This window comes from Python bivittatus, unplaced genomic scaffold, assembly GCF_059951505.1.
Source record: "Python bivittatus isolate LINGU-HERP-01145 unplaced genomic scaffold, Pbiv_v1 ctg000850_np1212, whole genome shotgun sequence".
Taxonomy (NCBI): Eukaryota; Metazoa; Chordata; class Lepidosauria; order Squamata; family Pythonidae; genus Python; species Python bivittatus.
This window is the reverse complement of record NW_028277112.1, coordinates 22,894,873-22,917,624: the sequence shown is the minus strand read 5'-3', so window position 1 is coordinate 22,917,624 and position 22,752 is coordinate 22,894,873. Positions and strand designations below refer to the sequence as shown.

The 22,752-nt window shown below is 37.2% G+C and overlaps 1 protein-coding gene across 5 annotated transcripts in view; it reads left to right on the top strand.

The window, feature by feature from the left end:
* Positions 1–22,752, top strand: part of SEMA6A (semaphorin 6A) — a 169,905-nt gene that overhangs the window by 100,443 nt on the left and 46,710 nt on the right. For all 5 annotated transcript variants that reach the window (XM_088129845.1, XM_025165726.2, XM_025165727.2 and 2 more), the window contains exons 6-12: positions 209–310; positions 5,294–5,384; positions 9,438–9,557; positions 11,730–11,818; positions 12,723–12,940; positions 16,724–16,855; positions 21,845–22,000. In XM_088129845.1, the coding sequence (XP_087985971.1) occupies positions 209–310; positions 5,294–5,384; positions 9,438–9,557; positions 11,730–11,818; positions 12,723–12,940; positions 16,724–16,855; positions 21,845–22,000 (908 nt within the window). The remainder of the gene's footprint in view (positions 1–208; positions 311–5,293; positions 5,385–9,437; positions 9,558–11,729; positions 11,819–12,722; positions 12,941–16,723; positions 16,856–21,844; positions 22,001–22,752) is intronic.

Genomic DNA, 22,752 nt, shown 5'->3' with positions numbered 1-22,752 from the left:
AGCATAATCCCTCAATCCCTGACAGCCAAAGCCAAGTTGCTTTAACACCACTAGCAGGAAATCCATTGCTACCTTGCTTTTCAAAAGGCAGGGAAATTTGCTGAAACAAACAAATTGGTATAGTTTATTTAATTGTATCAAACATTTATGATGTTAATTGCTGAAACAGTATTTCAGTTCTTTTCCTTTTTTTTAATCCTTTTGGCAGGATGAATGTCATAACTTTATTAAAGTTCTTCTAAAACGAAATGATGATACATTATTTATTTGTGGGACAAATGCCTTCAGTCCTTCCTGCAGGAATTATAAGGTAGGCATTGCATTTATAAGAGAGTATAAGTAATTGGAGAGATTTTGCCATTAGTTTTCATAATGGCAAGACAGCCAGAAAGCACTGATATCCCCGAAACTGTGTTCAGTGAAATTCCTACTCCCTCAGAATGTTGTTTCTTCAACTAGTTAGTACAGAGAAAGTCACACAAGACTTTGTAAGGTTGCTGTAGTGGAACTACTCCCAGTCTGAGCCATTGCTTTCATGCACTGCAGGGTTGAGGAAGTTTCAGCTCATGGAGAGGACCCTCCAATATAGAAAGGAAGGAAAAGGGGTGTGCTTGCATGGAACTTGATATATAAATGTTTGATCCTGAACTGAAAGGAAAGTTACTGCCTGAAGGAATTGAAAAACTTTTCACAATCCTTTTGGAGTCTGTATTTAATGCAGTATAACCCAGATCATGTTTGGTTGTCTCATAAAACATAATATTGCAATTTAGTACACTCAGGTTATTTCTCTGGTTGCTGCTAATTAAAATGCAGAGACCTAAAAGTAGATGCCTGGAGCAAAGGATCTGCAGTTAACCCAAACATATGGAAGTAGGAGGCTAATTGTGGCTTTATGCCCAGCCCAGCAGTCATGCACATAGCCAACAGAGAAGACAGTGTAACAGGAAATTGGCTTGTTCAAAAGTGAAGAAGTCAGTACTCATCAGCAATACTGGTCAGTTATCCAAATTTGTTCATAATAAAGCCAGCCACTTTCCTCTTCAGAGAATAATACTTTCTCACAACACAAATAAAATTCTCTTCTGTTACTGCCTCTTATTATTTAATCTCAGCTTTTCAAGTATTGAATTAATTCTTCCTTCACTTATAACAAGTGATGGATTGAGGCTGTTTCCAGGATCAGGCTCCTAGAGATCACCCAGTTCAGTATTTGAGAAATTAAAAAAAACACACTGTTTAAAACATTTCAGATTCTAAAGAAAAGCCTATAGCCTGTCTCCGTAGAGTAAGAAGCTTGAATATCATAACAGTGAACTCAGCTGGTGAATACAAAAAGGATTACAATCAGAATGGGGTAACCATAGAAACCCCATGGTTTGCAAAAAATTTTTTAAAATTTTTTAAAAAAAACTCAGGGATTAACTCCCAAATTAATCTACTAAGGAGTGAGTATACTGAGCATTCAATGGCCACATAATACTGATTGTCAGGGAGGGAGGCAGGAAATAAGCATGGTGATAAAAGACAGAATAGTTTGTTCATATGGCATAACATATTTCTTTATTCTTGTTTACTAATTCTCTTAATCATTAACTAATACTCTTTTCTAAAATCACATAAATAATGCTTATACAATTAATGTTAGGCCTCAGATTCTTAAAAATGTGAAGTAAAATCCTGAAAGAAAAGTGCAGGCTATTCCTAGAAGTGATTTTACATTATCCTCTGTGTCCTCTGAAAAATACATCTTGGGTGAGCCTGAAATTAGAATCTAGGCTGACTGTCAGTGCAGCTGAATATTGTGATAATCAGGCATTACACATTCTACCAATAGAAGAGAATATCTGTAGCTCAGGGTTGAACTGTGGAGTCATTGGGATTCTCTGAGCTTGGTTGTTTTCTTGCAAACATTTTGTTACCCAGCTAGGTAACATCTTCAGTGCTAGAATGGAATGGGGTTTGCCTGATTATCACAGTATTCAGAGAACCCCATGGACTCCACATTATACATTCTCTTCAAGGGAAAAAAAAGCTGGCATCCTCAAGCTTATTGTGGACCCATAAAAGCTGTTCTGTTTTCTTTTAGCAAATGGTTGTTCATAGGAGTATGTATCGAAGTCTATCTCTTCCATGTGAGATCTTGTGGGTGCTTAGGGTTTTTTGTTTTGTTTTGTTTTAACTTTGAGGAACTTAAAGGGAATGGATAGGGAAGTGCTTACAGTCTAACTCAAAATATGATGTCTCTATATGTTAAATCAGCTGTATTCCACTAATGCAAAATTTGAAATATTTTTACTATTTGCCCATTGGAAACAATGGAAACATGTTTTTTGTCCTAGGGTCAGAAATTTAGGTGGGTGGCAGTCCATTCTGAGTGCTACTTACCATTCATTCTCTAAAAAAATTGGTCAAGAAGTTTATTTTAAAAAAACACGTACTCATGTGGCAGAAACCTGACTGATTTTATGCTTAACTTTTGTTTCCATTGTTTGCTATGTGAAAATATAGATACAGATACACATATAGATATATCTTCCTTCCATTCTTCCTTTGGTCAATTTTTCTGAAGTTTGGGAAGTAATAACATTCAATGTGGAATACTACTCCATTTATTTTTTTCAAGTTCTGAATAGTTATTCTGACCATTGAATGTTTCAAGCTCAAAATGTTTTGCACATATAGTTCAGGAAACTGCTTTGGTGCTCTATGAAATAAATTTGTCAGACAAATTTCAGGCAGCCTCCCAATGGAGAAACTCTATTTTCTACATACATCTTTAGGAGGATGGTGGAGATGGAAAGATAATGTGAGGGATATTAACAGCCTTTTCATTATTTCTGCAGATGTTTCATTTCCCCTTATAAATAGATCCATGCTAGATTCTTCACCTGCTGCCATGCTGTCAGAGAGTTTGCCCAGTAATACATTGTGAGGTTTTAGAAGGCCAATGGAATACTTAAGCTAAGATATTAGAACATTTGATCTGCAGGCCTTGACATGACTGTCATGTCTCAGAACTCTGTATGAAGACACAGCTGGGCCTGGAATGTTATGCACTATACAAAGCTCCTTCCCTTTTACCTTCCCTTTAAATACTTTTCCATTCTAACAGAAACACAAATGATTCCATTTAGAAAGCCTAGAGAGAGAAGATACATGACAGGAAACAAATGATGACAAATCATCCAGTGCTTGAGAGAGGTCTCTCAGCCCATGGGACTGGCATTTTATTGGATGAGACTAATGATGCTTAGATGCCTTATTATCCACACTAGTTTTTCAGATTCTTTATCTTATATTTTACTCTGTTGAAGTAAATTAAATTTGCTAGGTAGATCTGAACTGAAGTAAAGCAAAAGTCACCATCGAGTAATCATAACACACTTGAATCTTAAGCCTGTAGGCTTTGCACTTTTCCCTGTGGCTTCCACTGTAAACCTGCTTTGCACTGAGCTGCTTATTTTGTATAATTATTGCTGCTTGAGAGAATATTATTTTCCCAGGGGTTGCACTTAAAGCTGAGATTTTAAGTACTTCACAGATTAATTATTGACAGACGGAAAGATGATTTATACATGACACTGGTTCAAACCAATACTGTAAATGTTCCCCTGAAAGAGAAATTAAAAAAAAAAAAAGACTCATTGGAAATTATATGGGGGAATAAGAAGAAGGGTGCACCTTCAATGATTGGGAACCATGAAAAAATAGGGCTGCTGTTGCTGTTGCTGTTGTTTTTGGTCATAAGCCCTGCATGCAGTATTGGGATGAACAAGCCTCCCCTATCATCATATAAGAGCTTGATCATTTGCCACAATCACAGTTTGCTTAGTCTCACTTACAATTCAGTAGCAGGAATAACAAAAAATGTTCATAGCAAAATGTTAGCCAAGCCTCTTTACTCAGAGTACAAGCTAGCTCAAGAAAGACGCTAAAACTGCACTGGGCAATCTTCTTAGACTCAGAATTCCACAGGGTATTTCCAGACATGTACAGGATTGGAATGAAAAGTGGATAGAAACTAAGGCAGTGTGATGCCTGTGCTTGTTTCTCCCTGATTAATTTCAGTATATCTGTTGGGATAGATTATCTGACCACTGCTTGTTTGTTCTGTTTCTCACCTGTGAGCCTTGCACAGCGGTAGTTTCTAATCACTCAGTGTTGAGGAACTGTCCCCCACAATGTGACAAATACCTGAATTCTGAAAGTTAAAGGGCTGCTACACAACACTGTTCTTCAACCAGGCATATTTATACCACTGGTAGTATGCAGTAGTAATTCAGATGAGACACGGCTCCCCTCCCCAAATTAGGAGAGAGCACATGAGAGAAAGAAGAGCAGAGGAGAGCAAAGCAGCCAATATCCACTGGAGTACACTGAGATAAAACAAACTGATTATCTCAGTATTATGTTTCCTGGAATCCAAGCAGCCTTTGAAATTATTGAGTTTAGGAGGAAAAATAAACCCCACAGCTTAGCATAAGATGGGTATCTCTAATTATTTGGATATATTTTTGGTATTGGGCTTAGGGGAAGACTATACTGAAAGTGGCAAATGCTGCTTTAGCACCAATTATCTTGGTGGGACCTAGGTTATTTGACCAAGGAATTGAGGCTATAAAGGTAGCAACTTCTAATCAATGAACCTTTTCTCAATGTTTGTACAGTTTATTACTGTAGTTTTAAAATGGTCTTACACAGCATAGGTAAAGAGTAAGTCTCCTTCATGCTGACTTAATTCCTTATAACATCATGGATACATCCATGTAATTTTCTGAAATGGTCTGCCATGACCTTCTTCCAGGAACTTTTTTCAACTTCCAATCTAGCTGACAGCACTGAAATTGCTTCATGATTTCCTGTCCAAGTACAGGTAGTCCCCAGGTTAAGAACGCATGGTTTACAGATGACCCATAGTTAAGAATGGAACTTATTGTAGCAACATTTGAATTAAATACACAGTGGTTCGAGTTAAATGCACAACGTTCCGAGTTAATTACACAATGCTACTTATACAGTATTATACTATAATACTGTTCCAGCTTACATACAAATTCAACTTAAGGACAGACTGTGGGAACAGAACTCATTCTTAAACCGGAGATTACCTGTAATAACTAGGTGTAACCCTGCTTAGCTTCTTGAAATAGCCAAGGTCAGTTAGATACAGCCTTGTAGGTGGACTCTCTGATACAATAGTGGTGGAAAAAGAACTCTTCAAACAATTCTCATGCAAGATTACTGCCAGCCCTATTAGTTTGTAAAGAAATGCTGCTGTTTTGTTTTTCAGATGGATACTTTGGAGTTTCTGGGAGATGAATTCAGTGGAATGGCTAGGTGTCCTTATGATGCAAAGCATGCCAATGTCGCACTGTTCGCAGGTAATAGAAAAGAAGAAAAATATACTCTTTTATAATGAGGTGCTTAGAGTAGTTCAGTTACGCTCCTTCCTGAGATACGTTTATGGGAGGTAGGGGGTGAAATTATCCATTTATGGGGCATCACATGGCTTGAACTAATTAGTTTATAGTCAAATAAATAAACAAACATGGGATTCTCACTTTTGAAAATGATTTTATTTTCTGTTGTATGCTTACAGTGGCAAAGCATACTAATGTAGCATTGAATCAGAGTAGGCAGAAATTTATTTTATAAGATACAATGCTTTATCTTAGCTGTTATGATAACAAGCTATTATATGTGGCTTCTACTCTTTCATGGCTAAAATAGAAAGGAGAAAAAAGGAGAATCCTGGTGTGATTAAGCTTCTTGATGTTTTGTCACCAGCTGAGTCAAGGGAGGAGACTGAAGTGGCAACTGTGGATTTAATCATGATGTATTATGCATGCAAGGAAATGCAATTAACTCTTAATTTTTTTTGCAGTAGTTTAAAAACATGAGTATGTGTTAGTGGGGTTAATTTGGGCCATTGATTATAGAATGGCATTTTAGAATTTTGTTCTTTATAGATTTTAGATTAAATTGTCTCATTACTGAAATTCTGTTAGCATCAACCCTTATGATCCCATCTCAAAATAGCCATAAAATATTCAGTAGCATTGTGGAAATAACCTCAAATAACTATTGGGACTATTTTTCACAAGCCCTTGCTCTAGGATAGCCAGTGCTGTATTAATATATAAATGCTCATATAAAAATGCACTTGACTCATAAAAGTATATTAAGTCACAAAAAAGTAAAGCAGGAACTTTACTTTCACTCCCAGTCTTGCCAGGTTGATTTACTCAACTGCTCATATGACCTTCTTCAGCCTGGCACAAATATGTTGGACTACAGATCATAACAGTGGCAATCCTGGTTAGAAGATTGGGATTTTTGGTTCAATACTCCTGGAAGTCACCAAATAGAAAAAGGCTGGTGCACAGCATTGCTGGTTATATAAGATAGGCTTGGGGCAGCGGGGAGGGAGGGTGATATTCAGCAGGGCAGGCAGGGATGGACTCCAGAATAGAAGCTTAGATAGATGTAGGCAGAGATGGGTGAATAACCAGGGAGCAGCACATGATGGAGAAGCAGCAAACACCTCTGGCATATGTATATGCTGGGACCTATCAGGTTTCATAAGTCGCCAATGCTGCATTATTTCTTCTTAATTAGAAATAATAGTCGAGTAAGAACATACTTATACAGATATTCATTGTATTATATTCACTTTCTTTTCAAATGTATTGTTTTTTCCAGCCAAAATTATGCAACATTAGTTCTATGCTTCACAACCGAATTCAGACCTATGTTTTAAGGAGATGGACATAAGAGTGTTAAGTCCCAATTCTCAAATTATCTAGTTGCATTACTAGGAACATATCTTGATACATTCTATTGTTATGATTAGATCAGGCATGAGAAATCTGCAGCCTGCAGGTGGAATATGGCCCAAGGAATATATTCTTTTTCACTCTGCCTCCTTTCTCAGTGCTGAGAAGGGGAAGGGCTTCTGATATCCAGACAGCTGCTGACTGCATGTAAAAATAGGGTATGCAACATACTTCAAATACATAATTTTCAGGCTCAAAACACTCAGTTTCAAGTTTGAAACAGTTGTTTCATGTTCAAAACAGGTGGTTCCAGCCATTCCAGAAGTGTTTCAAGCTCATATTTCTGTATGTTGCTTGAACTGGAATTGACCTTCAGAGTCCAAACAGTTTAGGGCCTGGCTATCTAAAGCAGTGTTTCTCAACCTTGGAAACTTTAAGGATGCTGGTGGGGGAATTCTGGGAGTTCTGGGAATTCAAGTCCACGCTTCTTAAAGTTGCCATGATTGAGAAACACTGATTTAAAGGACTGTTACATACCTGCTAAATTGCAGAAGAGGTCCTTCTGAAGTTGCCCTGCTGCCAGAGGCCCATCCTTTTTGCACATGGGAGAGGGCCTGTCCTACATTGCTCCCAGGCTATGGATACTCTTCTTTGGGAGTTGCATTTGGATCCTGCTCTGTAAAGATGTATTTCTTCAGCCAGACTTTTAATTATTAAATGATTTTAGTACTGTAGTCCGTGGTATCAAAAGCTGATGAGATATCAAGGAGTATAAGAATGGATGTATTATCTCCATCCCAGTTCCACCATAGGTCATCAACAAGTGCAACCAAAGCTGTCTCTGTACAGTATCCCAGCCTGAAACATAACTAAAATGGGTTCTGTGCATTTACTGTACAGTCTGAGCACCTTTTCAACAACCCTCCCTAAAAAGAGAAGGTTGGAGACAGGATGATAGTTATCTAAAATTATTACGCCCCAGAACACCCTCTTGAGGAGAGAGTATACCACCATTTCCTTCAAAGCCAGAGGTGCCACCTCCTCCCTCAAAGAGCCTGACACCACATCATGGACCCAGATTTCAGATAAGGCCTCTACACTATCAGCAAATGCAGTAAGATAAATATATTGATGTTTCACTATCCTATCACCACAAGATAATCCCTAATATGAGCTGTTAGCCCTTGTTCAATCAGACTGGCTCTGAGTCTTCCTCCAACAACATTCTGGGCCTCTTTTCTGGAGCTTCATTTTCCAAGTAAACCAAGGTGGGCCCTGGGATTGGCAGAAATACAAAGGCCACATAGAGGTGATACAGTCCAAGTCACCAGCTGCCTACGTATTCCAGGCAGCGACTAAGGCCTCAGCTGAGCTGCCCATGAGATTGTCAGGGAAAATCCCAAGCTCCCTTTGGAAATGCTTTGCGCCCTATCTCACCATGGGAGAGGATGATATCGGTGAGCTGTCCATGGCAACGGACTGATGTTAATGTCCTCCATTACCAGATCACATTGCAGCTCCCCTGAGACAAAAACATCTAATGTGTGGCCACTGATATGCATCAAGCCATTGATTACTTGGAACAGATCCATGGTTGCCATGGAAGGACTACTACATTGCCAAACTCAACACCACCAGTTGGCAAATTGAAACCTCTGAGCACCAATAGCTTCAGGGACTCTATTGCCAATCCAGCAATGGAATCCAGCAGCACAGGCAGGGAGGCAGGGATTACGCTGGGCAGCAGGAAGGGCAGTTCACCAGCAGCAATCTCAACTGTTCTCTGGAGCCCAACTTCAACCAGAGCGCCCTACAACAGTGTCCTCCCCCCACCCATGGGGTTCTCAGCTGATGCAGATCCTGAAACCTGGGTAGTCATAATTCCAAGAGAGGCACACACCCCTCTGTGTCCAGCCAGGTCCTGATTAGGCATGCCAGTCACTATTCTCAACTCTTATGAGGTCATGAATGAGGGCAGGCTTATTACATATTGAACTGGCATTTCAAAGCAGCAGCTGGAGCCCAGGGCCATCACAGATCCAATAACTAGGCATTCAGATGGAAACCAAGGGCATGACAACAGGTCCACTTTCAAGCAGCAGACCCAATGTCCCCCAGTGCGGCCTACCCCCAGATTCCTGCCACATCTTCCTCTGCCTGTCACTGTCCTGGAGTTTTTCCCTGCCCTCTCAGCTCCCCCGACCCCACTCCCATCTCTTATATCATCCTCCCAGGCCAAGGATAATAAGGCTCTTGTTCATTTTCCATCCACACCTTTCCAGAGTATGTGGAGTCATCCCTCTCTTTAACTGCCTGTGAATATCAAAGTGTAATGAATAGAAGAATATTCATTTAATAGTATTTCTTTATTTAAAAGTAGACCACTAGCTTTTGCATCAGAAAGTAGTATTGCTTAGGTTGCTGAAAACAGAGCAATGTTTAAATAGTCTATGCATCTAATTAATTATCAACTTGTTAATCTAGGATTAATCAATTTTGCATTTTAGTTTACATTCGCAAATGAGAACTATTTTATTGTGTGGTTTTTATAATGTTGACAGAATTTTCATGCCATAAGACCCCATGATTACTTAGCAGATAGAGTTATACTACTCTTTCTCTTGTTCCCCACCCCCATTTCCAATTTCACCCCCAAAGAGGGAAAGCTGTATTCTGCCACTGTGACAGACTTCCTTGCAATAGATGCGGTCATTTACCGGAGCCTTGGAGACAGCCCAACTCTGCGGACAGTCAAACATGATTCAAAGTGGTTGAAAGGTAAATAAAGAGCTACAAGAAGAAGGGGAACATTTTGGATTACACTCTTGGGTTCTCTGTAGACCTTGCTGTCTTATTTTACTTACTTTTACTATGCTTCTTCAGAATCTAGTCCTTTAGTGATTGTTCAAAGAAAAGATGTTGAAAGCACAAAGAAACCATACTTTATTTTTGCAATGCATTCTGGCAGGTAGAGGCACTAAATTGCCTTTTTTTACAGTACATTTGTTTCACTGATTTTTTTTTTCTCTTGAGTTACTAGGTATTCATACAAAATCACAAGAGCCACCAAAATGGATAGCATCCAATTAATTTTTTAAAGGCTAGATATTTCACCAAAGATAGAGGACAAGGAATGGGTAACAAGTTATTTTAGAACAGTGATGGCACCATCAGCTCTTCCCTCTGATGGGAGTAGGTAGCAATCAAGGCTTTGTGGAGTGTAGAGAATTTGTTCTGCAGTGTTAAGATACATCAATAAAAAATAGAATATCAAAACCTCCATTTTATTGTCAAGAAGTAGTGAATGAGTGCTGCTGAATTAGGCAATTTGTATGTTCTCAATAACCTCATTGTTAAGAATGTTGCCATTCATTCTTTTCCCATGGCATTATGAATGAATGCCACGTAGCATTCTGTTGTTGTGAAAAGGGGGGCTTTTGCTTGTAGACAAAAATGCAAAAGAGAGAGAGAAAGGGCACGGTCTGCAAATGATGTTACTTCCAGTTTTTTTCTTTCAAATTATTGCATTTGTATAGGCAAGTGAGTTTTTATGACTTCAGTTTGTGACCATGTTGTTAATTCTCTTTGATAAGAATAACCCTGTGTCTGCAAATAAGGAGAATTGGAATTCCATCTATGGAGTAAATTATGCAAATGAAATACTTGTATCTCTGATTTATAGGTCTGCATAATTTATTCTGCCATCTGAGTTAAGGATTCTTTTTCTCATGGACAGGGGACAAACAAGGGAAGAAGAATATATAATTTGGGGATAGATCAGTTGGGACAAGAATAAAGAAAAGATGCCATTGAAAATGCAAGGCAAACATTTGATCCCCAGATGTCCATTAGGAATGGGGTTTTTCAGCTTATCTTGCTACGATTTACAGATGTTGAACACTGTTCACATGTTTCCAATTTCTTCCCTAAATTTATAAGAGTTAAAGAAGATATCTATAACCTTGTGAGTGTTTTTCTAAATTCCCACCAGTTTCTATTTTTACTATCTTCCTGTGTATAATACACTACTAAGCCTCAAAATTTTTCATATTTCATTTTAATCATTTTTGTGTTAATAATTTGTCAAGGCAATGCACTTAATTTAGAGTCTTTTGTAGTCTTCATTCTGGACCATACAGTATCCTGGAGGTTGGGCAATAGGAGTCCTCTCTTTCATTCTAGACAGAGATTAATTTGCTTCATCCTCCAGAAAAGACCCTATTGAGTGAAATTCTTATCCATGAGTCTGGTACTAGTTGTTTACCATATCAGTAACTTGTGAACTCCCTACTAGTCATTTCTAGTAACTTGAAGGAGGCGGTGTACAAGTTGTTGGTTGGAACTGGTGATTGTGTTGGTAATCATGTGAGAAATAGAACATTAGAAATTTAGAACTAAGCAAAATTTAGAACATTCTGTCCTAGTTCTCAATCATATAATCATTTCAACACCATGTACATATATACATGTGTGTATGTGTTTGTATGTCTGTGGTGCACACAGATACACATAGGTGAGCAGGTGGATCTAAGTGAATGTTTAGATAGATTATAGGATATTTAATGGCCCGGCCTTCATTTGGTCACCCATTCACTGCCAAAATTAGAATTGCACTTGAATATTATATTCATTGCTTCATTACAGCCAACATAATTCTTAAGGGTATCTAAGCAAATGAGGCATTTTTCGGTTTCTGAATACATAACTAAAAGTTGGAGTGATAGATGGTATCCGTGTTCATGCTCTTTTCTTTCTTTTCCTGCATGAAACTAACTTATTTGCTTCTGTCTGACCAGTCTCATGCCTAGATCCTGTTGTTTTATAATCGGCCTGTAATGTAAAATAAATACTTCCTACAAAAACAGAAGATAAATACTATCCCAGATTAGATTGATTTTGTTGTATGATAGAGGTTTTCATATTTATGAGCACATGTTGTCTTTCTTTCAGAACCATATTTTGTTCATGCAGTAGATTATGGTAACTATATCTACTTCTTCTTTCGGGAAATTGCAGTGGAATATCACAGTATGGGAAAGGTAAGGGGAATAACCTTGAAATGAGAGCTATAAATCACAATGACAAGGTCACTGTTGTAAGAAAGATTCTGCTGTTAGAAATGAGGCATGGTGTTACCTTGATATAAAACACCTTTCTCTGTGGTGGAGTACAAATCCATAATGGCTAGGGATAGTGGGAGTTCTACAAATCTGAAGGGCACCAGATTAGGGAAAGGCTAATATAAAACATTCTGGCTTGTGATGACAACAATTTTTTTTTTTAAAGTACCCCATTAAAGTGTAAAACATATGGCAAATTGATTTAATTCAAAGCTCCAAATAATCATTACAAGACTGACTTTAAAGCAAGGGAGCAGCTGCATTTGAAAGACCTTCATATGAGCAACAGAAGTAAATGAGAAGAAATTCCAGTCTTGCCATGTGATAAAGCACAATGAAAGCCTTTACTGAAAAGACGTTTTAAGGAATATTTCCACAATAAATGTATAAAAAGGCTTACAAGGTTAAAAAGGAGAAAGCATGAATAAAAGCTTGATGAGTCTTCCATATTTTTTAAAATAAAATATGCTGGGGATATGGGACTCTGGCTGGCAGTATGGGCCACATGGATTGCAAATACAGAATGTCCTTTTGTTTGTAGGAAGAGAAAGCTGAGTGGCCTGCATAGAAATGAGTTTTACATGGGCTGAGAATGAATCTCCTGAAGGATTTATGGCTGGATGTGAAATGTCAGAAGCTTATCTTTCATAGCACACAGTTCCAAAGCTGAATTTTGTTCTGTTTGTTATTTGTCACAGATTATAGGAAACAGGAGATCCAATTAAGCACCCAGTTCTGCCAATTCTGTCTTTTTAAAGAAGGAAAAAACAGAATTCTTGTAAAAATATATTACAGATTTTTTATTCCCTTTTCCGCATTGCAGGTAGTTTTCCCCAGAGTAGCTCGGGTTTGCAAGAATGACATGGGTGGATCTCAGCGAGTGCTAGAAAAGCAATGGACTTCCTTTCTGAAGGCACGATTGAACTGTTCAGTACCTGGTGATTCGCACTTCTATTTCAACATACTGCAGGCAGTTACCGATGTTATCCATGTTAATGGCCGGGACATTGTCTTAGCAACTTTTTCTACCCCTTATAACAGGTAATCATTTTAATAGAGGGTGGCTATTTTCAACCCACTTGATAACATTGCCATAAATAAAGAGAATCAGATTATTATATACTAACTCACATAAAATATGAGTTAAAGCATGTTCAGCTTTACTTTATAGTCAAGAATTTTGTGTGCTTTCAACTTGTACTAATTTGTTGAGAAGAATAAATGAATGCGAGTCTATCTTTCAGCATATAAGACTTGTTTGCTTCCTTCCCACTGGGAATGCATGTTTCTCCTTGTACCCATTAGAAAAATCTTCTATTATTACTAATTTGCATAGTTCCTTTTCTTCTTATTGTTGAGTATAGGGTTTTCAGCCTGTTCTCCTAACATTTCAAAATGATTTGAAAAGCCAGAAAAAGTATTTGGTAATCCAGGTTGGAGTGGTTTCTTTTTATTATTATTATTATTATTATTATTATTATTATTATTATTATTATTATTTAAAATACTTCTACAGTACTTGTCAAAATCTTCAACTGCATTGCTTACCTGCTTGTTTGTTTACTTGTCAATAGGGAGTCTGTAAGTAAATCTCAGGCTGCATAAGCTTTGAACTCACATATTCCTTGTTTCCTGTATTGTTATCTTTTGTACACCATAGAAGGCAATTGATAACATCTGCTTCCAAATTTGAATTAATCACAGGCCATCTTGCGTGACATTAAGGCTCTAAGAACTATGGTTTGCTAAGCCTTGATTAGAATAGGTAATGATCACAGATTACTACTTGTTTGAAATTGGTTCTCACTACTTAAAATTTAAACAAACTACACTTTCACAAATTAAATGTCATGGGAAGCCTGTTGTGTTGGTCTACTAGTGCCTAAAATAGGAGAGAGGAGACTGGAAGTTCATTCAGATGCTGCAGAGCTGCACAACATTTTCACTTTGACACATGTAAAATTTGTGAGCTTGTCAAAAGCTGTATGGGGCCTTTGACAAGGGTGTAAAGTAAGAAGTATATGTATCCAGAATAAAAAACATGCTTTTAAAAAAATCTGATCCCATTGTTTCATAAGATGATATCTGTTCTACCATTCTAGTCTCTCTTCATGCAACCATACTTCAAATCATTTTAACCCACTTCTTGAACACTGGCAGCATATGAAAAGGAGGGGGGGGGGGATGCCATGAGAAGCCAGAGTTTCCTTTGAGGATCCCACCTCAGATTCATAATCTTTCTGAAGCTGTCTCCACAGTAACCATTTCCTCCAAAATATATATCATGGTTTCATTCATCCTTTCCAGATACTCCAAACAATAGGGTTCCCAGTCTGTTTCTAAAATGAAAAATAGTGGCTAAAACATACTGCAACCCTGATGCACATATTTTTGCTCTTCATGAAAAAAAAAAAAAAATTGTACTGTTAGAAACTGGTGATTTCTTACAATTTTGGATGGCACTATCTTTGGGAGTTTGCAGAAGTAGCATCTGAACCATGGATTACAGGTTGACCCTTAAATTCATTAAATTGGATCAGTAATATATTTCATTCAGGATAATTTGGTTCACAATTTATAATAATGGCAAGATCAAAAATGTATATGATTATGCATCTTGGGTTTTTTTTCTTAAATATGAAAGAGAATCTTTGTGAACCTCTTCTTGTGCCAGCTGCATCTACATTTGGAGTCTATGTATCATACACAAAGGAGATATGCTAATTTGTGATGTGTAAGAATTAAATTGCATGAATCACTGAAGCTTCAGCTCTAACCATTTTACATAGTGTGTGAAACAATTCTCAAGCATGTCTGGCACAATTCATTGCGAGCATCCTCTGCTCAGGCACTATTAAAAACAAATGGAGTTTGTAGACAGAACAATGCATTCCTGTGCAGGCCTCTAGCAGATTGTACTCCTTGTGAATCACAGGGAAATAGAGCATGCCAAGGAAAATCATTCTCCTTCCTCATGGACATGAGTTTCCTTCCTGCTAATGGATATGCCTTTCTTGTACAACACCCAGCACAACAGATGGCTTGAATGTGGCTATGTCCTTTGCTTTCTGCCATAGTACAACCAAAAAATTAAAATAAATGAAAGTGATTCTGACATCAGGTAATAAAAGGCTTTGAAGGCATTGCCTTATCACTTAAGATTGTGTAAGCACTGGTATATTACCATATACTTTTCATTTATGGAAAGATACTAAGATCTCCTGTTCCTACATTCTCTGGAAAATTTTAGCTAATTAAAGTAAATTATGGCTGAGATCAAATCTCTTTCTTTTCTCATGTCTTCTATTACACAAGACATCTGAGGGAAAAGGGAGGGGTTGGTGTACTCATACACCATTGCATGTTGGCTACCTGAAGTCAAAGGATGACCTCAGCAAAGTTAATGGTCGATCTCCTGTCATTTTCCATTGGGAGGAAATTCAGGCAACACAGCATAATAGGTCCTATTGACAACCTAATTAAAGCAGCTGCTTTGGGAATGATTAAGCCAAGAATTGAAAATACAGCCAAACACAAGAAATACACATATTTTGTTTGGAAGGCAATCATTGTTCAAAATTAAATGTATTTAGCCAAAAGAGGGCAGAGGGAAAAGAAGAAGGATTAAAAAGACTTGGTAGAATTGGGTCTGACATTCTTTAATGTTTTCCTTGCTGCATCTTTAATTAATCACAGATTTAATATTCTTGCAGAGTTTCATTAGTAATATTATTTCTTCAGTGCAACTTATCAGACAAGTCATTTTTCCCTTGATTTCTTGCTTTTAAAGAACTTGCTTTCCATCTGGAGCTGTTGCAACCAGCTATTATTGAAGTAGACTTCTAACCACTATTGTATTTGTAAACTTTTGGATTCCAGCATTTTGTCACATTTTATAAATTACATAGATGTTTGGATATTTGATCTTAACTCACCTTCATAAATAAGAATTATTTGACATAGAGCCAGATTGTATGTATTATCTGATGAGAAGTACAGTATGTAGCTTAAATCAGACACAAAACTAATATAGTAGATTGTGTAAGCAATAAAGACAGATCAATAAATAATTCATACATGAAAACCATTGACCAAAAAAACAAAGCTTTTCCAGAAGTGTTTGTGTAAGATTGTAATTATATTTGATGATTACTATAATTATGTTACATGCAAATAATCAGAAAATCCAAATTTAAATTGGACTGGGAGTAAGATGAAACTGCATTTGCTTCTTTACAGTTGACTGAATTAAGCAAATCCCTGTTCATAGGAATTCAACCAGAAACATCCAGGAAAATGGAATGACACTCACAACTTCAACAACCAAATAGGTTGAGACTGAGCAATGTGCATCCCTCTGCAAAATATATCTGCTCCAACACCTGAATGCTTTCTAGAATGCAACTAGATAACCACTGGGGGCTCAGAAAGTATCACACTGAGCATGTGTTCAATTTTCAACATGAGGTTCTTCCAGAAAGAGGGTTATAACTTGATAATACAGTAATTTCTTAGTTCAAGTTACCAGAAGTATATCTCAACATCTTTGGAGTCATCAAAATTATTGTTGTGTGCTTTTACTTTTTTAAAAAAAAAATCTTTTGAAGAAGAAAACTGATAGAAATTGGCTGCCTGCTGAATGTTTCAGTAGAAATGTCTTCATGGAGCAGCCTTTTACTGTCAATACCCAGAGGTTGCAAGATTCAGAATTGAATGGCCTATGACAGGAAGGCTTCTATGCTGCATGTTTCTCAGACCAAAAAGAAAAAAGAAAAATGCATAACTTCAGAATGAGTAACTATTTCTGGAAATGTCACATTGCAGCATCCCTGGCTCTGCTGTCTGTGCCTACGATATTCTCGACATTGCCAGTGTATTTACTGGGAGATTCAAAGAACAGAAGTCTCCAGATTCAATATGGACACCAGTTCCCGATGAAAGAGTGCCGAAACCCAGGTACATTTCTCTGCTAAGCGCGCAGCGATGCAAGGGCTAGAAGTTTGGTTTTGGTTTTCATTTCATGGGAGATTTAATATATAGTGTAAATACAAGAGTTAAGAAGTGGAGGCAAATGCAAAAGCAATCAAAGTGTGACTCATACAAAGGCAAAAACTAAGACCTCTCACCCTTGATAAAGGATTCGGTCAGGCAAGTGAGAAAAATTATGGTAAGCAGGCAACCAATCTGTATAATTCATTTTTAGAAAATAAAGGAAAGTTCAGTATTTTCCTAAGAAAAATATAAAGGTAAGAACAATGCCTCAAGTGTAGGTTATTCTCAGCCATCCTCATTAATAGGCAGAAGCAATAGGTTAATTGCTTTAGCAATAGAAGGGATGGTCTGCAAACCTGTTGCTTCATGGGGAGAGAAATTTTTCCCCTTTTCAAGCTCTGCAGTTTATTATTTGTGCAGATGTCTGCCCCCAAAACACTGCCACTGCACGTGCTTTAAAACATAGCCACTTTATGCTGTTGCATAGGTCTTAACATTCATATGCAGTCAAGCAAAAGGAGGTCAGAGCAGATGCAAACTACTGCTATTGTTGCCCCATGTAGCAATTCTTACTCCCATATCGTAGAATCATAGAGTTGGAAGGGACCTAAGAAGTCATCAAGTCCAACTCCTTGCACACTGCAGGATTCACTACACCATCCATGATAGATGACTATACAACCTGTCTGAAAAACTCCAGTAAAGGAGAAGAAACCACTCTGTGCAGTAACCTATTCCACTGACAGCTTTTATTGTCAAGAAATTTTTCCTAATCTCTAATCTGTATCTACATCTTCGAAGTTTCATCCCATTAGTTCTAGTCTTGCCCTCTGGAGCGAGTGAGAATAAGTCCGAACTCTCTACAGTGTGACAACCCTTCCAATCCCCTCTCAACCTTCTCTTCTGAAAGCTAAACATACCTAGATCTTTTAACTGTACCTCATAGGACTTGGTTTCAAGTCCTTTCACTATCTTGGTAGCACTTCACAAAGCAACAAATTAGCAGCACTGCAGGCAATCTACCTCCAACAGCAAATTTTGTTTATGAGGCTGTCCACTGCTCTTCCCCAGCTTAGGTTCTAGGAAAGGGACAATGCCAATACATGGAATGTCATAAGATATGATTCAACAATAGTAAAAATCTTTTCAAGGAGCATTTATTGAAACAATACTGTCCCAGGCATGCAGCTATCTTTAAGCTTATGCCCCAAAGAAAAATATTAGTGGTGGGGAGTGAAATAAATTATAAAATCCACTAATCTCAGTCACTCCCTCATGATCAGAGGAATCAACCACTGGTAATATTTGATACTGCACTCTCAACAACTCTGGGAAGCTCACAACAATCAAACAAAGAAATTGCAATAAAAATTGATAAAAGATAAAAGATGGCAAGCACAATGAAGCAAGGGGTCTCACTCTCCCTCACAAAAGGCCTGGGTGAAGAGCCAGGTCTTCACACTTCTTCTAAACAATAGCAGAGTAGGAGCCATCCAGATCTCAGAATGAACTTCATTCCAGAGGGCAGGTGGTGCTACAGAGAAGGCACACTTCCAGGGTCCTGACAGATGACATTGTTTAATCGAAGGAACCTGGAGCAAACCAACCCTGCAGAATCAAAACAGCTGGGCAGATGCTATGGAGGATAGGCAGTCCCTTAAGTAACCAGGCTCTGTTATCCAGGCCAATGGTTCAAATTCCATGAAAGAAGGAGTTATTTTTCAGTTTGTTTTAAGTTCAATCTTAAAGCATTTCCAATGGTCTTTTACCTGAGAATAATTCCCCAAATGTTATCAACTAGGCATCACTCTACCTGCCCTCTAAGTATGCATCCCATAGGAATAGCTATGCTTTTCATGAAGGGTAAACATTCTCCCTTATTACAACTAAAAATTGGTGAGACACGCATCAGATATATCATGTCCTCAACAGTTCTTTTTCAATGAAAATTCATATTTTTAGGAATACAAATAATGTTTAATGAGTACAAACTGAATGAGCATTGGATCCTGTAAGATATACATCTAAAGAAAATTGGAAACAATTTCTCATTCCTGATGCTTGATTTAAGCATGTAAATAAATCAATAAAACTACATGCAATGGGAAGATAGAGAAATTTATAGAATCAGAAATACGATTATTTGCAGGAAAATTGGTCACAAATTCCAACTTGATTTCAAATTATACAAGCCCTGCTACTTCTTACTAAACTTACCAGAACTCATCAATAAGGTGATATTTAGAGGATACATTATTTTGAATGTGTTTAAATCTTAAGGACCAGTGAACTGTTCCCTAAAGTAATGAAGGAACTTGCTACTAATCTGACCAAATTTTGATGTAATCTCTGAGAAATCCTAGAGAATGGATGAAGAGCCAGAGTACTGGAGGAGATTATTTGTTGTCTCTATTCATAAGGGGGAAAAAGAAGGATACAGGGAATTGCTGATCCATCAGTCTGATGTCAGTATCAGAGAAAATTCTAGAGCATATTATTGAAAACAATGCAGGCGTTACCAGAGGTTAGCATGGATTGTCAGAAATAAGCCCTGTCAAACTAGTCTTAATTTTTTATTAGTTAACCTCCTTAGTAGATTATTTAAATATTATAACTGCAATATATCTTGATTTCAGTTAAACCTTTGACAAAGTACCTTATCACATTCTGATTACAAGTTAGATAAATTTGGGCTTGATGGCATAACAATAAAGTAGATGTATAGCTTGTTCTCAAGTGGTCCCTCATCAAGGTTAAGTTCTAGGTTCTGTGTTCTTCAACATTTATATTAATGACTTTGATTAAGAGGTAGAAGGAATGTTTATCACATCTGCAGGTGACACAAAATTAAGTAATACTCTAGTAAGTAATTAGTAATAAATTAGTAATACTAAGTATTACTAAGTTATTTGTAAGTAATGCCCTAAATGATAGAAGTACATTTCAGAAATTATTTTGCTAGGGCAGAAACATGGGCTGAAAAAAAATATGTTACCAAGATGAGCTGAAAGAAATCGTACAGACAAATACAAAGTTCTTCACTTAGGAAACAAAAGTCAAATGCACAGGTACAGAATGAGGGATAATCGGTTTGTCAATAATACTGATTGAAAAGGTCTTGGAATAGTTGACTACAAATTGAATGTGTGTCAGCAATGTGATAAGGCTGCAAAATAGGCAAATGAAATTTTAGGCTCTGTCACTAGAAGTATAATTTCCAAATAACAAAAATAACAATTCCATTTTATTCTGTGATGGTTAGACTCTTTCTTGAATATCATGTCCAAGTGTGGGTACCACATTTTAAGGATTCGAACAAAATAGATTACGTTCAGAGAAGGGCAGTGAAGATGATCAGGGAACTTGTACTGGAGAGTAATCCAAAGTGAAAGAACTCTTCTATTAAGGATTGTTTTGTTCAAATTTGATATCCGTGTTTAGCTACATTAACAAAGTATTTGCTTTTATATAAACAATTGTCATTTTGCATAGAATTGTTGAATCGGGATGTTTAAAATCTTTGCAATTCATTTTAAGATTACATATGTATTCTTATTGTCAACTAAGAGGAGGTTACTCCTTTTTTCTTCTAATTTTTAATCATTTTTATTGTTATTAATATGGTTCATTATAAAAAAGGGGAAACAAGCAATACTATAATACAGACAAGCAGAAACAATTTTTTTATGTGTTGCTTTTTATCCTTGACCTACAGAGAGGAACTGCTCTTTTTGTTCCACCTTTTCTTTTTCTTCTTAGGATATTTACATTTGAGTCATTTCAGTTTTGCCCTTCACTGATTCGAGTGACAACCTCTGCAGATTTCTCATGCACGTACACTTTTTGTTTGTGTAATAATAGAGAGAGATCCAATACTTCAATCTCTGTAAAACTGCAACTGTATATATCATATACAGTTATAATTTATAAAGAAGACAAGTTCTTTATATTTAATTCAAATGTATCTGTAGTTAGTCTGATGGGTGGATTTGCAGTGGGTTTCCCCACCGTCCCACCCCCGCAGTTCAAAGTCGGGACAATCAGCATTACTATAAACAAGAAGAAACTACAAAACAGGGAACCAACTGGTAGGAAAACAGATTCTTCTGCTGCCAGCGTATCACTATTTTGGTTCAATTGCCATAAAAGTATGGGGAGATTCCCGTAATAAACCAAGCACATTTGTACTGTAATCCAAGATAACACTGTGCCTTCTTAAAAGGCCCTACATATTAATGCTTCCAAGGCTCAAGTTTTCATAAGCATCAAAAATAAAATGTTCTTGGGAACCATAGAAAAGATGATTCTTTTCTTCCCTTTGCCCTTCAAGCTGTGTTTTTAAAGCAGCTTGATTTTACACTTCCAGTAAAAAAATGTAAAATTTCCCTTCTACATTCAACATAGTAATCTTAATTCCAAGAGCTTTACAGAAATAAATCTGAAATATACTTTAAAAGTGAGCAGAACATTACCAGACTATGTATATGTTTGTGGGGTTCCATATAGATGGATGAACGGTGAGCATATCTTTACAAACTTCATAATCTGTTAAAGATATGTTTATTAATAGTCCTACATTTAGTATTCATGGAAGTGACTGCTGAATGCTAAATTAGCATCATGGAATGTCTAGACCAGTGTTGTCCAAACTTGGCCACTTTAAGATGAGTGGACTTCAACTCCCAGAATTCCCCAGCCAGCCATACTGGCTGGGGAATTCTGGGAGTTGAAGTCCACTCATCTTAAAGTGGCCAAGTTTGGACAACACTGGTCTAGACCAAAGAGAAATACAAGAGTGCTTCAACTGGAAGCCTTATGTATTGTTCAGTTTCTTCTACAAAGCCTCTGGCATATTCTCAGCTAATAGCAGATGCTCACGAAAACAGTTTGTGCAGAATATTTGCATTAAGAGGCAACATAATCATATTTCCTCCCAACCTGTTTTTGATTTAGGCCAGGTTCCTGTGCAGGCTCCACATCACTTGAAAAATACACATCTTCCAATGAATTCCCAGATGACACACTAAACTTTATCAAAACACATTCTCTCATGGATGAAGCAGTACCATCAATTGTCAACAAGCCATGGTTTCTGCGTACAATGGTCAGGTAAATAGCTTTCCTTCCTATTTCTTTCACTGGGGGTTCTGTTCTACCCCCAAATCTGAGACTGCACTCTTAATTTAGAACTCCCACATGTCTGTCATTAATCTAGGACCTTAATTGATAATTGGTTAAGCAAATAGGGCAGTTCCTGGTGGAAGCCCTAAAAATCAGTTCTGAGATCAATATGATTTAAAATATTGTTGTAAAATAATCTGAAGTCAATAAAGTAAGTATATACATGTGATCAAATTATTCAGGATGCTGGAATCCCATGAAGCCTTCAAAGAGATCTAATAGAATCTCTCTCAACTGAACTGGCTATATTTTGAAATCTAATGCTGAAATAGATGGATCATTGAAATAGTCAATTATGACAGGTTTCAAGTTTTTATGAGCTAGAATAGGAATGAGGTGATTGTCATAATACTGTTAGATAAGCTGTAGTGACTAGAAAAATGTTACTAATTTCTACCAGGTTTCCCTCAAACCATATCTCAAAGGAAACACTAACTTCTGTGTTTACATTTGAGTCATAATTTTAAATGACTCAAATAGAAAATTCTGAATAAAACGATCAGGTAGCTGAAGGGAACATTGGCCGGATATAAAATTTCTGGTGGGATGTTGTCAGGATGTACTAAGGTCTGTCAGGATATGTTAAGGAAGCTCCAATGTTTACACAAATGTTCAGAGGGTGTTGTTGACATCCAAATAGTCTTGTGTCAGCATAAGGAAAAAAACAAGACTTTCCTCCT